This window comes from Phalacrocorax aristotelis, chromosome Z, assembly GCF_949628215.1.
Source record: "Phalacrocorax aristotelis chromosome Z, bGulAri2.1, whole genome shotgun sequence".
NCBI classification, from domain to species: Eukaryota; Metazoa; Chordata; class Aves; order Suliformes; family Phalacrocoracidae; genus Phalacrocorax; species Phalacrocorax aristotelis.
In genome coordinates this window covers 56,678,244-56,700,499 of record NC_134311.1, presented here as the reverse complement: position 1 = coordinate 56,700,499, position 22,256 = coordinate 56,678,244, and the positions used below count along the sequence as shown (strand labels likewise).

At 38.4% G+C, this 22,256-nt stretch overlaps 1 protein-coding gene across 2 annotated transcripts in view; it reads left to right on the top strand.

Moving 5' to 3' along the window:
- ARSB (arylsulfatase B) overlaps positions 1–22,256 on the top strand; it is a 64,288-nt gene that overhangs the window by 5,246 nt on the left and 36,786 nt on the right. For both annotated transcript variants that reach the window (XM_075078704.1, XM_075078705.1), the window contains exon 4: positions 319–526. In XM_075078704.1, the coding sequence (XP_074934805.1) occupies positions 319–526 (208 nt within the window). The remainder of the gene's footprint in view (positions 1–318; positions 527–22,256) is intronic.

Sequence of the window (22,256 nt, the reverse complement as noted above, 5' to 3'; positions counted from 1 at the left end):
GAATTTATAGAAATGATTTAGCATGTATTTAGCTCTTCTAAAATGAGAACAGAAAGTTTAGTGGGAGAAGTTTCACAGAATGAAACTGTTAACAACTGAGTTATGAAGAAAAGATAAACCTGGTAGTTTTTCCGCAGCTTCACAAAAGTCCTATATCAATGTTTTATTAGTTTGTATTTAGATTAGAAGAGAGAAGCGTAGAAGAAATCAAAACACAGTGCCTGCAGCTGTTGATGAACTAGGGCTGCTTTGCTGCAGTAACTTTTGCATTTAATACTTTATGTTCAACTAATTTCCATTCTATCCCTTCCACCCCAGCCCCTCTTTCTCTACCTTGCTTTTCAGTCTGTCCATGAACCTCTTGAGGTCCCTGAAGAATACATGAAACCATATTCTTCCATTAAAGATGCAAAGAGGCGTCGTTATGCAGGGATGGTGACTCTTATGGATGAAGCTGTAGGAAATCTTACTGATGCTCTGAAAAGATACGGTCTTTGGGACAACACAGTTCTTGTTTTCTCTACTGGTAAGTTAATTATTCTTTCAGTGATAACTTTGATACAGTGTCTAACAAGCTGACTGCAGAGACATCTGGCCCCACTGACCTTCCTCATATATTTTCTAACTACAGAGAGCAATGAAAGTGAAACAGGGCTTTATACCGGAAGGAGCAGTTTCTCTCCCCACTTCTAGCGCTTTCTCAAGCATGACAAAAATAAACCCTGAGGAAGTGTCTCTGCAAATAGGGGACAGTGCTATAGAAGTGAAAACAGCATTGTAAAAACTGAGGAGTGCAGTGAAGTTGGAGGCATCTTACTTGTCACTGCAGTTACTGAGTATCTGTCAGAATTTAATCCTTACTGAGAGCGATCTACCAGATTCATTTGTCCTGGACTATAGGTTGCTGTCTGATCAGTCTATAAATTGTCACATGTTGCATGAAGCATGAACAGCCAGACAGGAAGCGGTTTGAACCCAAAACTCCTTCTTTCCCTTACTTTTATGTAACACATAATTTTTGTCTTGCTGGAAATATTTCACTGGCACCTTACTTGCATGAAGCAAAGGTCTGTTAATAAAAAGGCTTAATATGTGACGATACAGTCTAGGCTGCCAAATTACAGGCTATGTTTTTTGTATGTACTAGCACACGATCTGGTTTCTAGATTATTAGGGTAATGCAAATAATACATTACAAAGCAGTCTCCTTTGTTTCCAAATTAGGAATAAAACCTTTTTGAAATACAGCTGCTTGGCTGGATTTCAGGAACATAGTTGTTCTTGTTTGTCTGGGAGTGGGAAATAGCCTTTCAATGCTTACAGTTGCTATTTTCCCCAGGCTTTACATGTTAGGGCTCTCAAAATGGCAAATAATTTTTCTGTGAACACTTTAAAAACAACAACAAGAACAAAAAAACCCCCAAACCCCAAGGTCTGATGAAAAAGCAGTGATGTGTTTTGAGTTTAGCTGCTGCTTCCTATAGCACTTGGAATTTCGTTTTTAATCCAAACCTGTTTGCCTTATGGTGTTCCATTTGTGTCCAGGTTTTGGCTCTAACAGGATTTGATAACTCTTTTATGCCTGTTTCTGTTTGTGCTGTTTTCATATTCAGAACTGAAAATAAGCAAAGCCATATGGAAAATGATACCAATATTTATTCCATGTGGAAAAAATCCAGTCTTTGCTGATGGGGTCCTGGTAGAGTTATTTCAGTAATGTTTGTTCAGTATGTTGTGGAATAAAATTAAAGAAATCTGCGTTGGAATTACTGGGTATGACTGAATTAAGAAGACAAATTTTTTTTTGTTTATAAAACATTTTTTACTGAACAATGACAGTATACCCTGCTTTTAACAGTAGTTATCTTGCAATCAATTACAGGTACTTTTCAACAAGAGTCAAACAGGCAGGTGAATCCAGTGTCTGCCCTATCTAACAGGACTTATTTTGCGTTAATTGACCTTTTAAACTGTGGAGAATGGAATTTAATATGATTAAAATGCGGGGAAATTGGGCCTAGATCAGGCAGGCTGGGGGGCAGTGTTCTGGGTTTTTTCAGTGTTCTCTTTTTTCTTCAAACAATTATTCTTTACAGCCATAAAATACTGCATTCATTAAAGACCCAGTTTCCAAAAAAAAAAAACCAACCAACCACAACCAAATGTTGAAACCATTAAGCATTAAAAAAAAGGCAAAAATTAAATAAAAGTATGAAGTCTATTCAGCTTTTCTATGTTTATTGCTTTTGCAGATGGTATGTTTTAAAATGAGCATTAGAATGTGGTTGAAAAGGAACATGAGAGGGTCTGTAATTGAGCATCTTGTGCAGAGGGTTGTTTTGCATGAGATCTCCACACAGCTTTCAAGTCCTTTGTAACTGGGAGTCTTAGTATGCACTGGTAGCTGTAATATGGCTGCATACTACATTCTGTGAGTCTATGATTCTACTTCTAGTGTGGTGTTACCTTCAGCTCTTGAGGGCATGCCTGCCCAAGGAAGCTGTGGCCCCCCTCCCTGCCCCAACTGCTTTTCTGGGACTGGGAGACCCTCCTCTTGCTCAGTACACCAGGAGAGACACATTTTCCTCTATGATCAGGAATTCTCTCCAAGGAAGTTCTACCCATGTGGTGGAGTTAAGAACCAGTTTAAGGCTTTCAGTGAAGACTGCAAGGGAGAATCTAGGGAAGAATAAAGTGAATCCATAGTTTTAATGAGCAGTATCTATGTGTCTCCTCAGCATAGTAGTTAAAGATGCAGGATCATTAAAGCACACTCTGTTTTGTGACAAACCTGTGTGGTTTGACGACTGTAGTGCCGGAAACCTGTAGAGGACAAAGAAGCTAAGACCCTACTTTATGCTAGATTTTACTATAATCATTATTATTTATTCCCTGTTTAATTGTGGCCAAAATTCACACTTGGATGTTTGCATCTCTCACTGCTTCAAAATTCTGCCCTCAAAATAATTTACAAATGATCATTTGCTATTGTGTGCTATAGCAAGTAGCATTGCAACAAACATTCAGTCTTCTGGTTGATTCCTTCACTGTGAAGTGAATGAAAGATCTCTGTAGTGGGTGTTTATTGAAATACTGTAGAACATGGTATAATCTTTGTTCTCATGGTAGATTTCCTTTTATTAAACTCTTCTACGTTTCTTCCTATTTGTATATGTTATGGCTCAACCAGGATTGCCTGAAAACATGCTGGTTGGCAAATGGAAATACTGCATATTTTAAAAGGCCCTTGTAAAATGTGTAGAACTCCAGTTCCCCTTCAAAGTGACCTGATGGGGACACTGGGCCAAAAATTAAGTAATCTGGTCTTTGGTAAAGCCTGAGTCCATCCGTCTATCAAGTAAATCAACATCTCTGGTGTCTTTTTGAACAGATACACAAACTAGTTCTACAGCTAAATAAGAAAAAAAAGGATAAACTAGTTCAGTGGTATGTGATGTTACATTTGTGTATCAATGAGTAGCTAGAAAAGTCTTGACTGGTGTGATATGAAATAGAATTTGCTTTTATGGAGCACCTTTTATTCTGCAGACACAAGTAAATCTATGCTTATGAGATCAGTATTGAAAATGAAGTCATTGTTCAAGCAAAACAGACAAAAGTGGATGCATCACTGGCTTGGGTACTCATGGCCTTTTTTCCACTTGAAATAAAAAAGAATGAGACATAATATTTAGTTTTCTTTTTAGGAAACATAAGAGACTGCAACTACCAACTTTCCTGGAGAAGGCCTTGATTTAACATAAATAAAGGTCATAAAAAGCATTCAAGTGGTACAAATTTAACTCAGCACTATTAACACTGGCTTAGAGTCCAAATTTTGCTTCAGATATAGACCTATGATTTGAGGTAAGAAGTGGGGGTTTGCTATAAATACCATGTGTTTATACTTTCTGCAACGTATCACAAGTAATTTTGGTGAAAACTTGCCAACATTAGAGCAAAGGACTCTGACGTCTTAATTTCAGTTCTGTGTTAAAGTTACTCTCCTTTGCTTTATTTAAATTTCAGCTTTTTAATATACTAAATAACTTTGGAGCAAAACTCCTGACTGCTTTTTCTTCCCATGTGTCTGTTCATTCCTAAATGTGGATTAGCACTGCAGTTTCTGGTAGTTGTCGTAAGAGGGCTTCGAACAGTAAAATATGTGGAACTTTTCAAGCCTTGGTTTACATTGCTAAGAGGAAACCACATAAATCCTTTCCATAATGAGGCATGTGACAGTGATGACTGTTTTCACTCCAAAAGAGGGTCTTTTTATCATTTTAGAATTGTGATTAATAAGAGCAGAGATTGTTTAGGACATACTTACTGATGTTTATACCGTCTCTCCCTCTCTCACCCCCCCTTGGTATGTTTTCCCCCGAAATTTCATATATAAAGGCTATTTTTCTGTCTCTTTTATTTTTCTTTCCCTGCCGCCTACCCCCCCCCCCCACCCCCCCCCCCAGCATATTGTGGCTTTTGTCTAATAAAATGTCAGGATTTATTTTTACTTATTTCCAGCTCCTACTTTGGTAGAAACCAGGGATCTGACTTTCACTGGTTCCCTATGGGCAGTTTTTTATCTTCTCCATGATGTCTTTGTTCCTGAATGAACTGTTCTTTCTCTTTTGCTGGTAGAGGACTTCAGAGAGACTTTTAATTGCAGATTGTTCCAAGCCAACTGACGGACAGATTGGTTAGAGCAGTTACTTTCTGGCTGTGGTGTCAGAGATGCTAATTTTGAAGGTTGTGTTGTCAGATTGTTTTAGTAAACCTGCTTAATTACAGATCTGAAGACCTGCTTTAATTGGTCTTGTCAGGTGGTTCTGAGAGGTTCGGTGCATTGCCAGTGAGGAAGATGCTGGGGCATCTACTGCCATAGCGTTTGCTGCTTCCTAAGAGGCGCTTAGCTGCAAGCACCTTCAGTCAAACTAGTTATTTGAGTCCATATATTCCCAAATACTAGTTTTCTATTTCTTGATTTAAGCTTGTTATTATACAGGCAAAAGTTGTGATTAATCAGTGTACTTGAATTGGTCAGAGTTGTTGCATGTCAATGATAAATAGTGAAAGGTGCATGTAGTTGGTATTTTATACTCCAGTGTTTGCTTTTGTTCTTTTTTTAGGCTTTTCCACATTAAAGTGAGGATGGTAAGAATAAATCTTTTAGAACTAAAAGAATATATTTTCTGCCATATGATGCAGATAATAGTAGTAAGACATCTAGACTGATTTGTAAGAATATATTATCAAAGGTGGAAATGTTACCTTATGATGGGAATTAATTTCAAAATGAAAACCGAGAAGATGTTGCTAGTCAATATATTACAATTTTTCCCCCGTTTTAAAATCCTATGGAAACCCAAAATGTTTTGAAGGCAATGTTTTATTCTTCCCTTCCTTCTAGCATTAACCCTTCCCCATCACCCTGCTTTTTCCATGCAAAACGTAACACTCCAAAACCGAGTTCCTGAACAGACAGTGACCTTCTGCCAGAGGCCCTTGCTTCTTTATTTCCTCTGTGTTTAAAAATTCCAGCATAGGTGGAACCTTGAATTTTTCTTCCTATCTTTAGCAAATGCCAGTGCTTAAAGTGAAATTCAATGAAACTCAGAAGTGAATTTTGCCCAGAGCTGCAAGCTGGCCATTTTTGCATAAAGTTTTGACATAAGCATGCTAATAATTATCCTAGCAAATCATTTTTCAGACTGAAATGAATGTTGAAGCAACTCATTTTACTTGTTAATGTTTAATAATTTCCCACAGCTCTCCAATGGTTGTCTTGAACTATGATTACTATTAGACTATACTACTATGTTCTCCATAATAGTGTTTAAGAAGCCATTATTCTCTGTGTCAGAATCTTCTACATCTAAAGCAGAGGTCAGGTTCAGTGCTCTGTCACTGGGACAAGGCCGAAGTTTTTTCAACTATGTCTTGTTTAACTTGCTTACTGCAGACATATGAACAGGTCGTCAGGTTATTCCCATTGGTTTTAGGTTAAAATTTCTCTCTGTGTTTCTCTTGTGTTTAGTGATAGCAAATACTAGCATAGACCTGACGCAACAGGGTCTGTAGCCACTGAGACCTGTTTAATTACTGAGACCGCTTACAATGAAAGCAGTCGTCTGAAACCGCCTGTGCTAGGATTGCTCCTATCATGAAAGCTGTACTGTGAGGAAAAAAAATTAATTCTACAGGATGAAAAAGGGCATTGTTCATGCAGCTTTTGTAGGGTTAAATTTGTAACTATTGGAATCTTGTGTACATCAAATGGATTTTTTTTCCATGACATCAATTTCTCGCCCCTCTGCCCTATTGGGAGAATAAAGAGACAGTTCTGGTGAGTTACAAAAAAACGTAGAGGTTGATTTATCTGAGCACGACTCAGTAAAAGTTGTTCTGTAAATGGTCAGTAAAGTTGCTCAGCAAATGGTGCTCTCATGCAGGAGGGGTATTATGTTCCCTTGATGGAAAGTAAAAGCCCTATGGGTGTATTTAAAGCACAACAAGAATTACATTAGCAGAATTTTATAGTAGAAGGTGTAGTTTTCTGCTTCTTTTTTCCATCTAATGGAAAGGCTTTCAGTAGTTCTTCCATCACACACGCATAAAAGTCTGTATTAAGCACTGAAAATATCAATGCATCAGCACTCTGAAGACACTTTTTTTAGTGGCTTTTCTGCTGCTTATATTGAACCTTCAAAGTTACTCTTTCCACTGAAAGTATACAGCATCACACAGCAGTATACAAAATGTTTTTTCACCAGCTGATCTTAACCAAATGATTTTGGTTTGTTTCACTGGAAATATGTTTTGTGTTAGACATCAGAGGAAGTGTGCTTGCATTTCTGTCACACTTGCAGCATGATTGAAAAATGCAGCAACAAATGGATCTTTCAGACACAATATGGGGAAGTAGGGAAGAACTTGAGTTCAAATTAAGGGCAAAGTTATTCTCTAATTCATGCTGTGAGTCTCTTATCCGTAGTGTAGATCTCTGCTGTGTATTCTGTACTTTTTTTTTTAATGAAACCTCAATGGGAGTTCTGCACTTGGAACACTTACAGAATAAGCATTATTCATGCTGTGAAGATCAGAGGGGAGAAATTTTCCCCAAATGTGATCCTTTACTGCTATTATCGACAGTGCGCTCTGTTTAACTGTGAGTCACAACCATGAGCTTAAATCACACAAAGGAAGGGCTCTGAAGTCCTGTTCTGTGACCTAGACTTTCAGCAAGAATGTTGGAGGTCAAAAATGAGATGCATTTACAGAGCTGTGCATTGAAGCTGTCTGGTGCTTGCTCGTATTATGTCTGGCACTAGTAAGTGCTATTTAATTCCCTTTCATATATATGAAATTCACACAGAAAATTTAAAAAAAAAAGCAACAGCTAACTGGCTGCTTGTTTTGTTGATATTGGCAACTGATTGTAGTGTTACATCCAAACTTCTGTGTACAAGAATTTTGCATGTAGACTTGTCTCCTGCTTATATCCATCACTTCATTTTAAAATAAGTACAGATTAAACGGTACATAGTGGTATCATGTCTGCTAAATAACTGAGGGCATGGGGCGGGTAACTATTGTATCAATGTTGCTTGTATTTCCCCTTTATTGCTTTTTATTACTATGAACTACTGACTGCCTCTGTAATTTCAATAGTATTTAAAACAAAATCATATGAAGCCCATTTTTGCATTATGGAAAAGAGATGTTGGCACTTCAGGTAAACAAAACTGCTGGGGTTCAGCTTTCCTGTAGTCTCCCCATCAGAAACAGGCAACAGCAAGAAAGGTATAGGGATATGGGATTTGTCCCACCTTCTGTATTTTGTTTATCTTTGTCTGAGTTTGTCTGCATGTTGCATGTTACTCCTTTAATTTACTTTTAGTTGCAAACTTCAGAAATCTGCTTTGTAGAAATATCGTAGGTAGCGTGAGTCACTTCATTGACGTGCTCTCTTTTCAACAATACCGAGACACTAACATTGTTAAATTTGCTTCTTAAACTCTGTAAGATACATATGAAATAATTTCACAGTTAACTTTTAATATACTTTCCAGTTCTGCTTCAGTTGGATGGACCCTCACACTGACCTCCATATGGTTCTGATTAAGTACAAGAGCATTATTGCTCATAAAGCCCCAGCCCTTTAGAGGAACACTAGATACACAACATGTAACAAACATTTACTGAATTGAACTGTGGATGAATTGGATATGGCATCTTAGTTCTGCCATCTTTTTTCTATACTTGTTACACCGATTATTGTTTAGTTGTTGTGGATTAAAGGAACATATGTGTTCACTAGTATTCAAGATTGAATTGCATTTGATTTTTAAAATGCAATATTACAGTATCAGAGAGAAAAATTTAAAAATCCATATTGGAAAACAAAGCCAGAATTACACAAAGGATAGAAAGAAGCAACATCATCTGACATCCAGTTTAGTGGTATGTACTGTTTTGGCTCAGAGAGACAAAGGTGGTTGAAAATCTGTCCTTAATCCATCATCCCCTGTAATTCATACTCCGTTAAGGAAATTGTGCTGCCTGGCTCATGGTGGCACAGTGGTAGGATCACCGTAGATGTTGTGAGATTCAGTATTAGAAGTGTGTTTCTATTGTTGCTTCTTACAACTTGTAAGATCTCCTAATGCAGTAGCACAAAAAGAAGAGAGTAAAAAAGTCCCAAAACCATGTGAATTTGAGCTGCTTTTTACGCTTTCATCATTCTAAGCTCAGGTGTTGCACAATGGAAATGTATCAGAACGTTGAGCAAAGGGAAGGAATTTGCTCCTTCCTTATTTTCTAGGACCCCGTGGGTATGGGTTTCTGTCCATTTCCCTGGTTGCCCATCTTAGGTAGCCAAATGGTGAAATGTCTCGCATTTTCTGTGGGAGACTGTCTTCTAATGTAACGCCACAGGCGATTTCAAAAAAGCTTAGGAAAAACTTTGAGTAAATAAGCTTTCTTTGTTTTTCCTCACAACTATTCCTTGCATGACTTTCAGTATATCTTCCTTGCTCTGTACATCGTTTTAGACTACTGCCATGAGTTTACATATGTATAAGGTACTATTAAATTACCAAATACTATTAAAGGTACTAAATATTAAGATACAGCCAAATACATGCCATTTACTGATGAACTAGTTTCTTAACCAACATTAACAAAGGAGATCGCTACAACATCACTTTTGTATATTGCCATTGTTCTTTCAGAATCTAAATTTCTGCTATAACCACCTTTTGAACATTGAATATGCAAGGGAAAGAGAAATACTGCTCTTAGTATCACTAGGAATCACTCAATGGAGTGGATGTGTACTAAATCTATCACAAAGAGCACTAATATTTTTTAATATCTGGTATTATCTGTCTGGAACTGAGGAAAAAAAGGAGAGTTTATGATCTTTGGAAGAAGAGTCAGGCAACTCGAGGACTACAAAGATGCCAAGAGATTATGCAGGGAGAAAATTAGAAGGCCCAAAGCCCAACTACAGCTTAATCTGACTACTGTCATAAAAGGCAATAAAAAAGTGTTTCTGCAAATACGTTTGCACTAAAAGGTGGGCAAAGGTGAATCTCCATCCTTTACTGGATGCGGAGCAAAACTTAATGACAAAGGATGAGGAAAAGGCTGAGGTACATAAAGACTGAGGCAAAGAAGACATTAAGACCACCTGTTCTCTGAGTACCCAGTGCCCTGACCTGAAAGATGGTGAACAGGATGAAGACCCTATAATCCAAGGGGAAATGGTTCACAACCTGCTACACCACTTAAAAACATGCAAGTCTATGGGGCTGGGTGGGATCCATCCAAGGGTACTGAGGGAACAGCAAAAGTATTCACCAAGCCACTTCCAATCATTTATCAGAAGTCCTAGCAAACCAGGCAGGTCCCAGTTGTCTGGAAGTCAGCAAGTGTGACACCCACCTACAAAAAGGGCGGAAGGGGGATCTGGGGAACTACAGGCCTATCAGTCTGGCCTCAGTGCCAGGAAAGGTTATGGAGCTGATCATCTTGAGTACCATCATGCAGCATGTACGGGACAACCAGGTGTCAGGCACAGTCAGCATGAGTTTATGAAAGGCAGGTCCTGCTTAACTAAGTTGATATGTGATGAGTTGACCCACGTAATGGGTGAGGGTAAGGGTGTAATTGCTGTGTGCCTGGACTTCCGTAAAACCTTTGACACTGTCTCCCACAGCATTCTCCTAGACAAGCTGGAGGCCCATGGCTTAGAGAGGTGTACTCTTTGCTGGGTATAAAACTGGCTGGATGGCCAAGCCCAGAGAGTTGTGGTGAATGGAGCTAAATCCAGTTGGCAGCTTGTCACAAGTGGTGTTCCCCAGGGCTCATTTTTGGGGCCAGTCTTATTTAATATCTTTTTCTTAATGATCTGGATGAGGAAATTAAGTGCACCCTCACAGTAAGTTTGCAGGCAACACCAAATTGGGTTGGAGTGTTGATCTGCCTGAGGGTAGGAAGGCTCTACAGAGGGACCTGGACAGGGTGGATCGATGGGCTGAGGCCAGCTGTATGAGGTTCAAAAAAGGTGAGTGTCTGGTCCTGCACTTGGGTCACAACAGCCCGTGCAACATTACAGACCTGGGGAAGAGTGTCTGGAAAGCTGTCCAGCGGAAAAGGACCTGGGGGTACTGGTCGACAGCCGGCTGAACATGAGCCGTCAGCACGCCCAGGTGGCCAAGAAGGCCAACAGCATCCTGGCTTGTATCAGGAATGGTGTGGCCAGCAGGAGTAGGGAAGTGATTGTGCCCCTTGGCACTGGTGAGGCTGCACCTCAAATACTGTGTTCAGTTTTGGACCCCTCAGAAGAAGGCAGCCATTGAGGTGCTGGATTGTGTCCAAAGAACAGTGAAGCTGGTGAAGGGTCAAGAGCACAAGTGTTATGAGGAGCGGCTGAGGGAACTGGGGTTGTTTAGCCTGGAGAAAAGGAGGCTGAGGGGAGACCTTATCGCTCTCTACAGCTACCTGAAAGGAGGTTGTAGTGAGGTGGGGTTGGTCTCTTCTTCCAAGTAGGAAGCAATAGACAAGAGGAAATGGCCTCAAGCTGTGCCCGGGGAGGTTTATATTGGATATTAGGAAAAATTTCTTCACAGAAAACGTTGTCAAACATTGGAATGGGCTGCCCAGGGAAGTGGTTGAGTCTCCATCCCTGGAGGTGTTCACAAAACATGTAGATGTGGCATGTATATGTGTGTTTAGGAGACCTGGGGGTGTGGGTTGATGGTTGGACTTGATGATCTTAGAGGTCTTTTCCAACCTTAATTGTTCTATGATTTTTTTTTTGTTTTTCTGCTTCATTCTAGTATCAGGAATGGAACAGGAAAAAAGTTAATCCTTTAAGGACTGAGTTTCCACGATAAACTTTCTCAGGAATGATCATTAAACATATAAACATCAAAACCAAAATTCCCACCAAAACAGAATGCACAATTTGACTATTGCTTTGAAGTTTATAGTTATTTCTGTTGTGCATATGAACAGATCCCCTTAAAAATGGCTGACAGTTACATATCTGAGCACTGAATGTGGTCTGCAAAGCTAAGTAGTTACCAAGAAAAGAGATTTCACAGTCCGTTGCTGAAAAAGGGATTCATAGCAACCGGTTAAAAATGCTGCTTAGATGATTAAAGGGAAAGAAAGTTTTTAATCTAAACATCCATTTCTCTTCATTACCTGTGTTTCTATGTCACTATGTTACCTTATCAAATAATCCCTTTCCTTCCCTGTAAGCTTGATTGTGTTTAGCAAAAGCTGAGGTACCTGTTGCGAGAGGCTTGGACATTGCTGAATGTACCTATACAAGACATGCATTTCTTGTCTTGTCCATGCATGCTGAATAAACCTAGGTGTACAGGAGACTGAATAGTTGCAGCATATCACAAAGTAATCAACCTCCCCTCTTGCTTCCCCAGAATTTTAAGACTACTGTTGTAAAGAGTATTATTTTCTTTACTCTTTTATTGGTGTATTTGGTTTAGGGAATTGTTGGATGGAATTTCAGTTTTTGTGGTTTATATGCTTGGTGAGAGAGTTAGCTTAGGGGCAGATACTTCTTACTAAGGTGCATGCTGCTGTTTTTTCAAATGTCCGGTGTAGTAAGTAATAACTAAAGCGTTTTGTTTCATTTTTATGTCTTGATGCCAGTGGACGTGTGTTTCTTTCTGCTAGTGAATTGAGCCAATATATTCTGGGTATAGCTGGGGCCCCTAATGATTAAAAACTTGAATCAGTCCTCTCAAACAAAAGTGATGTGAAAAACAGATGTCAATCTGTCCAGTTGCCGGAATCAAGTCATAGTTTGCACTGTGTAAAGCCAATGCATGTGCCTAAACTTAATGTTAAGAAGAAAAGACATCTGTCTTATAGCAATTAAATATAAAAGTTGTAGGCACACAGGAGGAAGTGGTCTACTGATGGATGAGCAAGGATCAGCTGAAAAGTTCCTGACACTGAAGAGTGGCCCTGTCTCTCCTGCTGCTAGGAGCGGACTTTTTAATTCCCTGTGTTGAGGTTGCTGCTGTTCCTGGGCTGGTTGGAGCATTAAACACAGGGCAGTCTTCCCTGGCTTCAGCCAGTGGTGTTGGAAGGTGCCCGTCTGAACCACCTTATTGTGTGCAGGCTTGACTGGACCGCACACAGCCCTCTTCTTCCTCCCCAGCTTTTCTCCCAAAACCTTTCACAGCTGTATCCTGATGTGCTAAACCACTTAAAGTAGCTCCGCATTGCTCTGTTTATTGTGTGCCAGAGAAGTGACAGAAGGCAATCGGAACAGCCCCCCCTCAAGTAAACACCAAGAAAGAGGGGGAACAGGATATTAGATGGAAAATGTAGGTTCTGGGCACAACCCTGAGGCTTTAATGCCTGTATATTACTTTATTTGTTTCTGCTGTTTGCATGTAATTCTAAGTTTTGGCAGCTTCATATCCCTGGAAATGTTTTGAGGTTTTTTTTTCTTTTAAAAGGTTGGGTCAAAGTAATTTCTTCCCTCCCCTTCAGAATATGAAACTGGAGAAAAGTGAAATAATGGTCCCCTAAGGCTGGCAGCCTTCCCCGCAGGCCACGCACACTTTAACGCTTCTGCTGTATCTGAAGTCAGGGACATCTTTTCTTGTACACAACTCTGATCAGCAGTAGATCTAAAACTAGTTTTCTGCCAGCTTCTGTCCTCATGTGTTGGAATTGGATCCTATTTTCTTACCTTACAGCTGCAGCCTAAAGCACAAAACCATCAGGCCTGAGGTCAGGTATTTTCCATACATCTGGAAGTATGGGTGCATTAGTTTTGCCTGATTGCTGCTTATACAGGGTGTCCATAAGCACAGTAACAGTGGCGCGACTTCCTGCTTTTTTTCCTCCAAAACCTGCTATAAATATGCCTCCTAATTAGATCCATAACCTTGTTTGGATAACAGCACTAGATTTGTTCTAAGAGAGTCACACTGATTCCAGAAGCAGAGGAAGAAGCCCAAATGTATTAAAAATAAACTTCCGAATGCTTTTACTGAATAAAAACACCTAGATGTTTCCAGCTATTGGACAGTCCCTGCACTTAGAAAATCTAATGCTTGAAATTCAGTGCTTCCCAGCATACTTGCAATCATTTGTCAGTCCTATCCGGTCCGCCTTTTATTGAGAGTCTGTCTACCATATGGACATGTCCCTTCTGTGTGGTAGGGAGAGAGGGGGGATGCACTTGGAAACTAAACATTTTTCAGAGTTACAACACTTATTTATTTTAAAAGGAAAGAGGGAGCATGTGGGAGTGACTCAATTGTTCCTTTTAGCAAAGAGAAGGTACCTTACTTCCACTCTCATCTTCACAAAGGAATTAATTTATTATTCAGAAGCAAGAAACTGGAAAAAGTACTAGGAATTATTATGGACCATTTTTCCCCTTCAAACATTTTTGCACATATTTCATGCTAGATTGCATGCTGTTGATTGCTTTAGTATGTCAGTAGCCTTTAGTTTCAGGGATATCAGGAACTTAAAAGGTTAATTTTTCTCATTATTTTGAAGATGCTTTAGTTTGATAATATATTGAAATGCCCAATCTGCATTATAAAATAAAACAGATTTTTTTTTTTCTGGTCTGTACTCACTTTTAAAATACCGTGTGGCTTTAGAGAAGCCTTTCAAACAGAGCTTGGCATGGTTTATGTGTGAGGCAGATGTGCACTAGATCAGCTTACTGCAGGGGCCCAAGAGAAATTACAGGGTATGGGAGTTTTCTCTTGCAGCTTCAGAAAAATTATCAATTCAAAAAAGTAAGAGCTTTAGCACAGGTGGAAAACAGAAGAAAAAGGCTGGGGCATGCCAATGTTGGATTTGAAAAGTACTGTAGATACAGTAAGAGTATTTGGCAAGTATATTGTAACTATTTTCGGAAAAAAATCTAAGCGTTCAGGAAAAAATCTAAGAGATCTAAGTGTTTGGAGCCAGGAGCCAGAAGTGTTAGGCTAGATCTTTAAGGACTCTAGTGGTTGGTTAAAGTTATTAAGCACCAGTACATGATAAATGATTAGTGAATTGAGTTGTGATATCTAACTGTGTTTATGTGCTCCTAGATGCTTAAATTAAGTTTGTTCTTACTTTGCCCTTGCAGATTTATGACTTCTAATGCTTTCTTTGTGCTGTGTTCTGAACAGGATAAAAAAGTGGGTGCATAGTCAAAGACTTTCTTGGCACAATGCACTTGATTTTTTTTTTTATTTTATTTTTTTTTACTGTATACTTCCTTTAAGTGTTGGTTGGTTATTTCTTGCTCTGTGGATATACAAGTTATATGTATACAGAACTGTTAAACTTTTCGATGGCTGTGTCAAAAAATGAACCTAGGTATTCAAAAGAAGTTATGTATTTAAATTTATTAACATTATCATAAAATATTTTGCAAGTTGGGTTTTTTTTGTGATATCAGGCAGTTTTGGTCTTTCGTTACTTATTGATAGAATGTATTTATGCAGAATTCATTGTGCTGTAGATATACAATGCAAAATAGTCCAGAAATACTTATCCTATTGGATTGTTGTGCTGAAAGAGATCTTTTGAATTTTCTGTTAAGGCTGTTATTTTTCTTACAGGAAATAGTTAATTACTGCTGTATTTTCCAGAGTTATTGCTGAAAATATTTTTCCATACTCTTGGATTACTCTTTGTTCTACAAATACCAAAAACAATTGTTAAACTTACTGTGATAATTAGGATTACTAGGACACATACTTAGGTTTACAGTTCTGCCATTGTAATTGAGGTTGTGTAATATGTATCACAAACCTAGACCTCCGAAGAGCGAGAACAGAAGTTTTAGAATAAATAGAAGTTAAGGACAGTTTATGTAAACCCTGCATATTTTAATGAGGTGTTCTCACTGTCTAAAACAATTTGCACGCTAAATGTAGTCAGTGAGGGTGATGGTTTTGTTTTGTTTTGTTTTTTTCCAAGGAGACTTATGTGTAGTTCCTTATTTGGACTATGAAAAGACAGACAGAAAAGAAGTAGCGGAGTTAAAACTGCTTAATAACAGCACCAAATACAGTCCTGGATGAATCTGTGGAGAAATTCCAGGAAGCCCTGTCCAGGGAGCTTGCCTAGAACAATTTGTGAGGCACGTCAACAGGACTAGGGGATGTAGCTCAACTGAGGTCATAAGAAGAATTCAGCAACCTGAGTGGTCACAAGGGAGACAAAGAAACGGTACTGCGTTGTTCTTTTTAAAAAAAACCTTACTTGCTATGTTATGATTGAAACAAGATCTAGTCTATTAGAAGAAAATAAGTAGCTATACAACAAGGCACACTGTTGCTTTTGAATAATATTAAAAATGCAAAATTATTTTCTGTATTCACAATTTTTGATGCTAGAGCATTATTGTCAGGCAACACCATGAGCAGAAGCTGCTAAGGTGGTGTGTGCAGGTATTAGAAGTTGCAGAAAGGAAGTCGCTTGGGCCACTTGTCCACACAGTGAAGAAAGTTAGCACGTTGGTCATTCTGTACTTAAGTCTTCTTTGGAAACTCTTCTTTTTTCCCACCATCCAAAAAATAAAACACAAAGGTCTTTTTATAGCTTTTAAAATAAGTTTTTCATTCCACTACATGACTTTTGTGGGCACAACTGGGAGATTAAGCTTACTTTCTTAGAAAACTGACATTATACAGTATTGCAGGACTTGTTTCCATTTAATTTCTTCTCCCAACAGTAACTTTTGAGCCCATTGATGAATTTAAACTGAATTTTTCAGAGGCGTGAGCTCTGACACATGAAGTTTTGACAAATCTGTTAGTGCTATTAATATTGCCCCTGAGTTCAGTAACCACTGTGGATTTGTCTTAGCAAGGAATGTGCACAGTGAGAGATATTTATGATCCTGGGAAGGATATTTGTCAGGATTCATTCTTAAGTCTACACTTCTGCCATTTTTGAGTTTCTGTTGTCAAATGAAGTATAAATGCCAAATGAAGCTTTTCCCATAGTTGTGAGTATCTATTGCTGACGTGGGTTATCTTCATAGTATGAAACAGGTTGTTGCTTCAGTTCCAGGGTAATTCAATAAAAAAATGAGTCCATCTGAAGGCTTGAATCCATACATGCTTCATTAGTTATTGCTTTCAAAATTGTTTTATTGCTGTTTTTTATTGTCCAGTTGCTCTTCAAAGAGGTTTTAGTCATTAAACAGTTTACTAGTTACATACATCCCACACCACTGCATATATATACTGCCCTAGTCAAAATGTTTGGCAGCTGGCAACTCTTCAGAGGAGTGTTTGGGAGAAACAGAAGGGCCTCTCTGTTTAGTTTTGTTTATTGATTCCTTTAAGAACTCCTGCAAAACATCTTTGACAGTTTACAAATTACAGATTTAACAAATTAAACTCTCGTGTATATGACAACGAATATTAATTACAAAAGCAGATGTTTGTGAGAAGAAAACATTGGCCTTCATTTTTAAAGGTATATTCAAGATGCACAAGCTTTGCTTTTATTTTGCTTATGTTGAAATGTTTTTATTAGATTAAATTCCTCTTCATTACCTTTAACAAAAAACCCACAATAGTTTGAAAGACAGTAATGTTCTGTTGTACCAAGATTTTTTTGAAAATAGATTATATGCTCTGATTTTCTGTGTGGGAAATGTGTCCTATTTTAATGCAAAATATTTTGGCATGGAGATATTATAGATTTTTGTTGTTTCAGATGACTTCATGGAAGTATCTTTATGTGAACAGCATTGTATGGACTTTAAAATGGTTGTGAAAGTGATGAGATGTAAACAGGTATATGAGAGTGAAAGAATGTAGAAATAGTCTGATAAGAAATTATTTATTTCTTGAAGACATATTTGGGTAGTTGCCGGAGTTAGAAGAAAAATATTTGATTTTTTTTTCAGATATTTTAGTCAAAACAGAAGACAAGTTCTTACTTCAATAATTTATTTTTGCTATAGCAATGCGTGGTATTTACTGAGGATCAGCTTTGCCAGTACTTTGAAAAGTATTCTAGGGGTTTAGCCCCAGTCAGCAACCAAGCACCACACAGCGGCTCGCTCACTCCCCCCTGGTGGGACAGGGAAGAGAATTGGAAGAGTAAAAGTGAGGCAACTCATGGGCTGAGATAAAGACAGTTTAACAGGTAAAGCAAAAGCTGGGCGCGGAAGCACAGCAAAACAAGGAGTTCATTCACCACTTCCCATGGGCAGGCAGGTGTTCAGCCGTCTCCAGGAAAGCAGGGCTCCATCACGCGTAACGGTTACTTGGGAAGACAAATGCCATCCCTCCAAACGTCCCCCCCTCCTTCTTCTTCCCCCAGCTTTATATGCTGAGCATGACGTAATAGGGTATGGAATGTCCCATTGGTCAGTTGGGGTCAGCTGTCCCGGCTGTGCCCCCTCCCAGCTTCTTGTGCACCCGGCAGAGCACGGGGAGCTAAAAAGTCCTTGACCAGTGTAAGTGCTACTTAGCAACAACTAAAACATCTCCACGTTATCACCACTGTTTCCAGCAAAACTCCAAAACATAGCCCCACACTAGCTACTACGAAGAAATTTAACTCTATCCCAGCTGAAACCAGGACAGTAGGGTACTGTGTATGACTATTTTAAAGGCAAGAGTTATTTCATCTGGAAAGCTTAAAATGGGTTCATATAATCAGGATGCATGACCCACAGATACATTCATGTGGAGAAACTAACATAAAATGTGGTGGTGTTTTGGGTTGGGAAGCACTGCCTGCATTGGGGGAGGGTGGTTAGACCTACTAATTTTGTTAGTATCAGTCCCAATGAAATTATTCAGTGTGGCAATTTTTTTTAAGATACATTCAGATCCTATACGTTTCCTACTCCTTGGACCCTGAAGGACAACACAAACTTAAAAGAGAATTTTGCTACTCACATGAGTCATGTAAATTGGCAGAGAATGGTAATTTTAGAGGTGAGCCTGGCTTTTATACATAGGCGCTCTTTTCACCAATTCCTGACCCCCAGAAATATTTATTGCCTTAAGAACTGTTCTGCCTATGACTATGTGGTTCCTTCAGATACAACATTTGCAGGCTCCCTCCCCAATGCTTACAACTGTCAGTGTTCTTCCTTTGCTCATTAGGATTTTTACTTTCTTTTCCATAGCAGGAATGACACCTCTTCACAAAGCAGTGCAGCATATCATTAGTGTTTATGATACAGTTTCTACAATATACAGATTTCTCCACAGCCAACAAGGCTGATGTTAATTCAAGGGTGTACAACTTTGATCGAAACTATTTTTTAAGATAGCCAGGGTACTTCTGTTTCTCTCCTTTATTCTGTCGTTTTGCCATTTACCCTGCATGTGTCTTCTGTGCACTTTTTCACTGTTGTTGGTGATGCCTTCTATGAACACTGTTTTAGCCCATTCTTGTATCAGCAAGAATGTCTGTCCCCAGTGTTCTCTTTCATTGTCACAAATTTCAGCTTGTAGAAGAAAATTCTGTCAGAATGGAAGTGTGTCAGTACCCCCCTCCTTAAAATAATACAGAATGATGGGAGTGATAAAATACTGTGAGAAAATAAAGGTAGCTAAACACCTATCAAGGCAAGCCAATCCAAGCAAACTACAAAGCTGTTTAAAAATGTATGATGCTTCCATTTAAGAAAACAAACAAAACAGAATAAATTAGCTAGGCAAACCTTATGCCAAATACCATAATTTCTAACTATAGCCTTATTCTCTCCCCTTTCATCCTTTCTTCAGGGACAAGAGCTGGTTTGTTTTATGATTTTTCTAATGCACATAATAAGTTGTGGGTACTACTGAAGTCTAAATTATACAGATGTAATTACAAAAATGATTCTTACAGATAGGAAAAATATGCTCGCTACATTTTCCAGACTGTTTCACTATTATTTTTAATGAAAATCATATTTGATGTTTGTCTCCAGGAAAGAGATAATTGAAGTATCATGCTTGGGGGAGGCTTGTGTTTTCAGCTGAAGTAGCAAGGCTGAAGCTTTAATAATACGAAATGCTATAAATCAGGGCCTCTAGCTGTAAGTACCTTGCTTCCAAAAGCTTTGCTCTGGAGACTGTCTGCTGAGATTAGATATTAGGATGAGTCATGGAGAGAAACAGTTTCAAAAATGGATGATAAATCATTCAGAAGATATTGTTTTGAAGTGGATTTAGAATTGGATATGAAGCCATTGTAGAACATGAAGCAACAATGATCCTACTTGTCGCTTACCTAAGTAGATATTAAGTGTGCATTTTAAACTGCTGGGAGTTTCCATGTGGACTTTGGAGTTTGTTCGATATTCAAGATACTTCGCTAAAGTAGCATGAGGAGTGAGTAAGGAATAGCTTATTTGGGAGAACATGAGAATTACTATACATCCACAGATAAATGATCTATCTAGCCAAGCATCCCCTCACTACAGCAATGCCTGGTAGCATGCGTCTAGGAAAGAGTATTGGGACTCACTGTTTGTTCTTTTCACCAAAAATTCTGTGAAGACTTTCAAATCTTCAGCAGTTTGTGGCTGAAGAAATTCCTGAGACTGAAGTGATGTCTTTTCATGTAAGAACTTTCAGTTATTTTTTCATCTTTAACTTCTCCAGTGGCTTGCTGAACCCATACAAGCTTTTAGCATCAATTGTATACATCCACAGTGGTGTCTTAGGGGAAAGGTATCTGAACACGCACACAGCAGGTACCCATTTTGTCTCCTGTTGTCTAGATATACCCTTATAGGTAAGACCAACTAGAACTCCAGTTACAGTCCCGTAGTGGTTGTTCATGCCTTTCTTTCTGTCACGTTTATACCTCATGCGATCAGTGGCTTCTTGTTTATTCCCTCCCCCACTTCTGTTATTTAGTGGTTAGCTTAATATTTCATCACTACAAGCTCTGTCATGATCTTTCATTATTATGTAAGTTGCTCCTCTGTAATAAATTGTTGATAATTGAAGTCCTAGATAATATTTCAGACCATATGGGAGTAGTTGTCTGTACCTTTGAACAATGGTATCACTTACGTATAAAATGCCAGTGAAACATCAGCCCTGTTCTGCCTACCTAGAAAGGAAACAAGCTCCAGAAATCAAACTAGAAACCATTCTTTTCCCTTCTTCAACACATTCTTGATAACTCAGTCAAGAAATGAAGCAGTCATGGTCTCTTGAACATTAATTCCTGAGGGACAAGGAAACTGTAAAGTTCTAGCCATGTGAAAGTGAGAAGTCAAAATGAGCGGGATGAAGCTTGTTTCCTATGTTGGGTTTTTTCATTTACATGTCAGATAAGCTATCAAAACGATTTTTTCCCCTTTTTTAACATGGGGTGCTATGTCTGAATGCTGATATCACTCATGAGTTTTTACAGGATATATGCTAGATAGACTTCTTGTCTCAGGGAATTTATTGTATAGTACAACTGGCACAATGTGAGTCTTCAACTCAACTACCGAAAGTAAAGAAAATATAAGTATAATAAAGATTTGACCGTAACCCAGGAAATGCACTTTTCTCTTTCTGTTCTTCAAAAAGACAGTCTACTCCTGTAATTTCCTTGCTACTTTGTTGCTGATATTTAGGACTAAAAAATCTCATGTGCTAGTATTAAACTGATATGGACAGTAAGTAGCTTGTGATACAAAGAAGGTGTTTTATATACTTAAGATTTGATCCCACTGTATGTCTGAACTGTGCTCTAATACAGTGTAGATAAGATACTTTTTATTCTAAGGCCACCAAAGCTTAAAAACTACTGAAGGCTCTGTCCCATAAGTATCACTGACAGGAATTCCTGTTTACACTAAGAGTAGTAGGAATCATTGAAACTCTTTTGTTTGTTCTTTTTTTAAACTGGCAACTGCTTAAATTCTCAGATCTCAGTGCTCAACATTGTTGTGTGGGAAATATTGGTAGCAAGTATTTGGTTGCCTGAATTCCACATTGAAGACAATAAAGCTCTTTATTTATTTATTTTTAACCCAAGAGTGCTGGACACACAAGCAGCCCTACTGCAAGCTAGTTGGGCCATGGAACACTTCACACTTCTCAAACCATGCTGTTTTTTCCAAGTGCTTCATTTAGCCTAGGCTTCGACCTTTTAAAGTCTTCACAGAGAAATGCACTAGTTTATTCCTTAGTAGAACAAAAATGGTCTTCTGTGTGCAGTAGAAAGAAGTTCACAGTTACACTGATCCCTAGTTAAGGAAACAGAAGGGAGATAATTCTGTTGTGTTGTGATTACAGTAAAGTTATTCTGTAAGGTGTTGGACATGTACTTCCTGTTTCTTCCCTCAAATTCCTGCTTTTTAATCAGAAAATACATTATAAACATGTCAAATTACACTGAATGTCAGTTCAACAACTACTATTTCAAATAATATTAACTTTATTAAAATACAGAAAAGCTATGCTTAAAAGAATTGCCATCAATGACTCTTCTGAGATCATCACAATAAGTTTGAACAAGAACATCTCCAACAGTACTAAAAGTAACCTCAAATAATCATTAGTACTGTTAACTTCAGGAATCTGGATTTTACTCTTAAGTGTGGAAGCTTGGTCAGAGAGAGTTAAAAAAGAATTACATTAACTATCTCTAATTTTTGTAGATATTTATGAGTTACTGTAGTCACAGCTCAAGTTCTTCTGTAACCTTCTTGTATGTTGTTCTCAGCACACACAATAAATTCAGTATATTTCTGAATCGCTTCAACTATTTTAACTAGT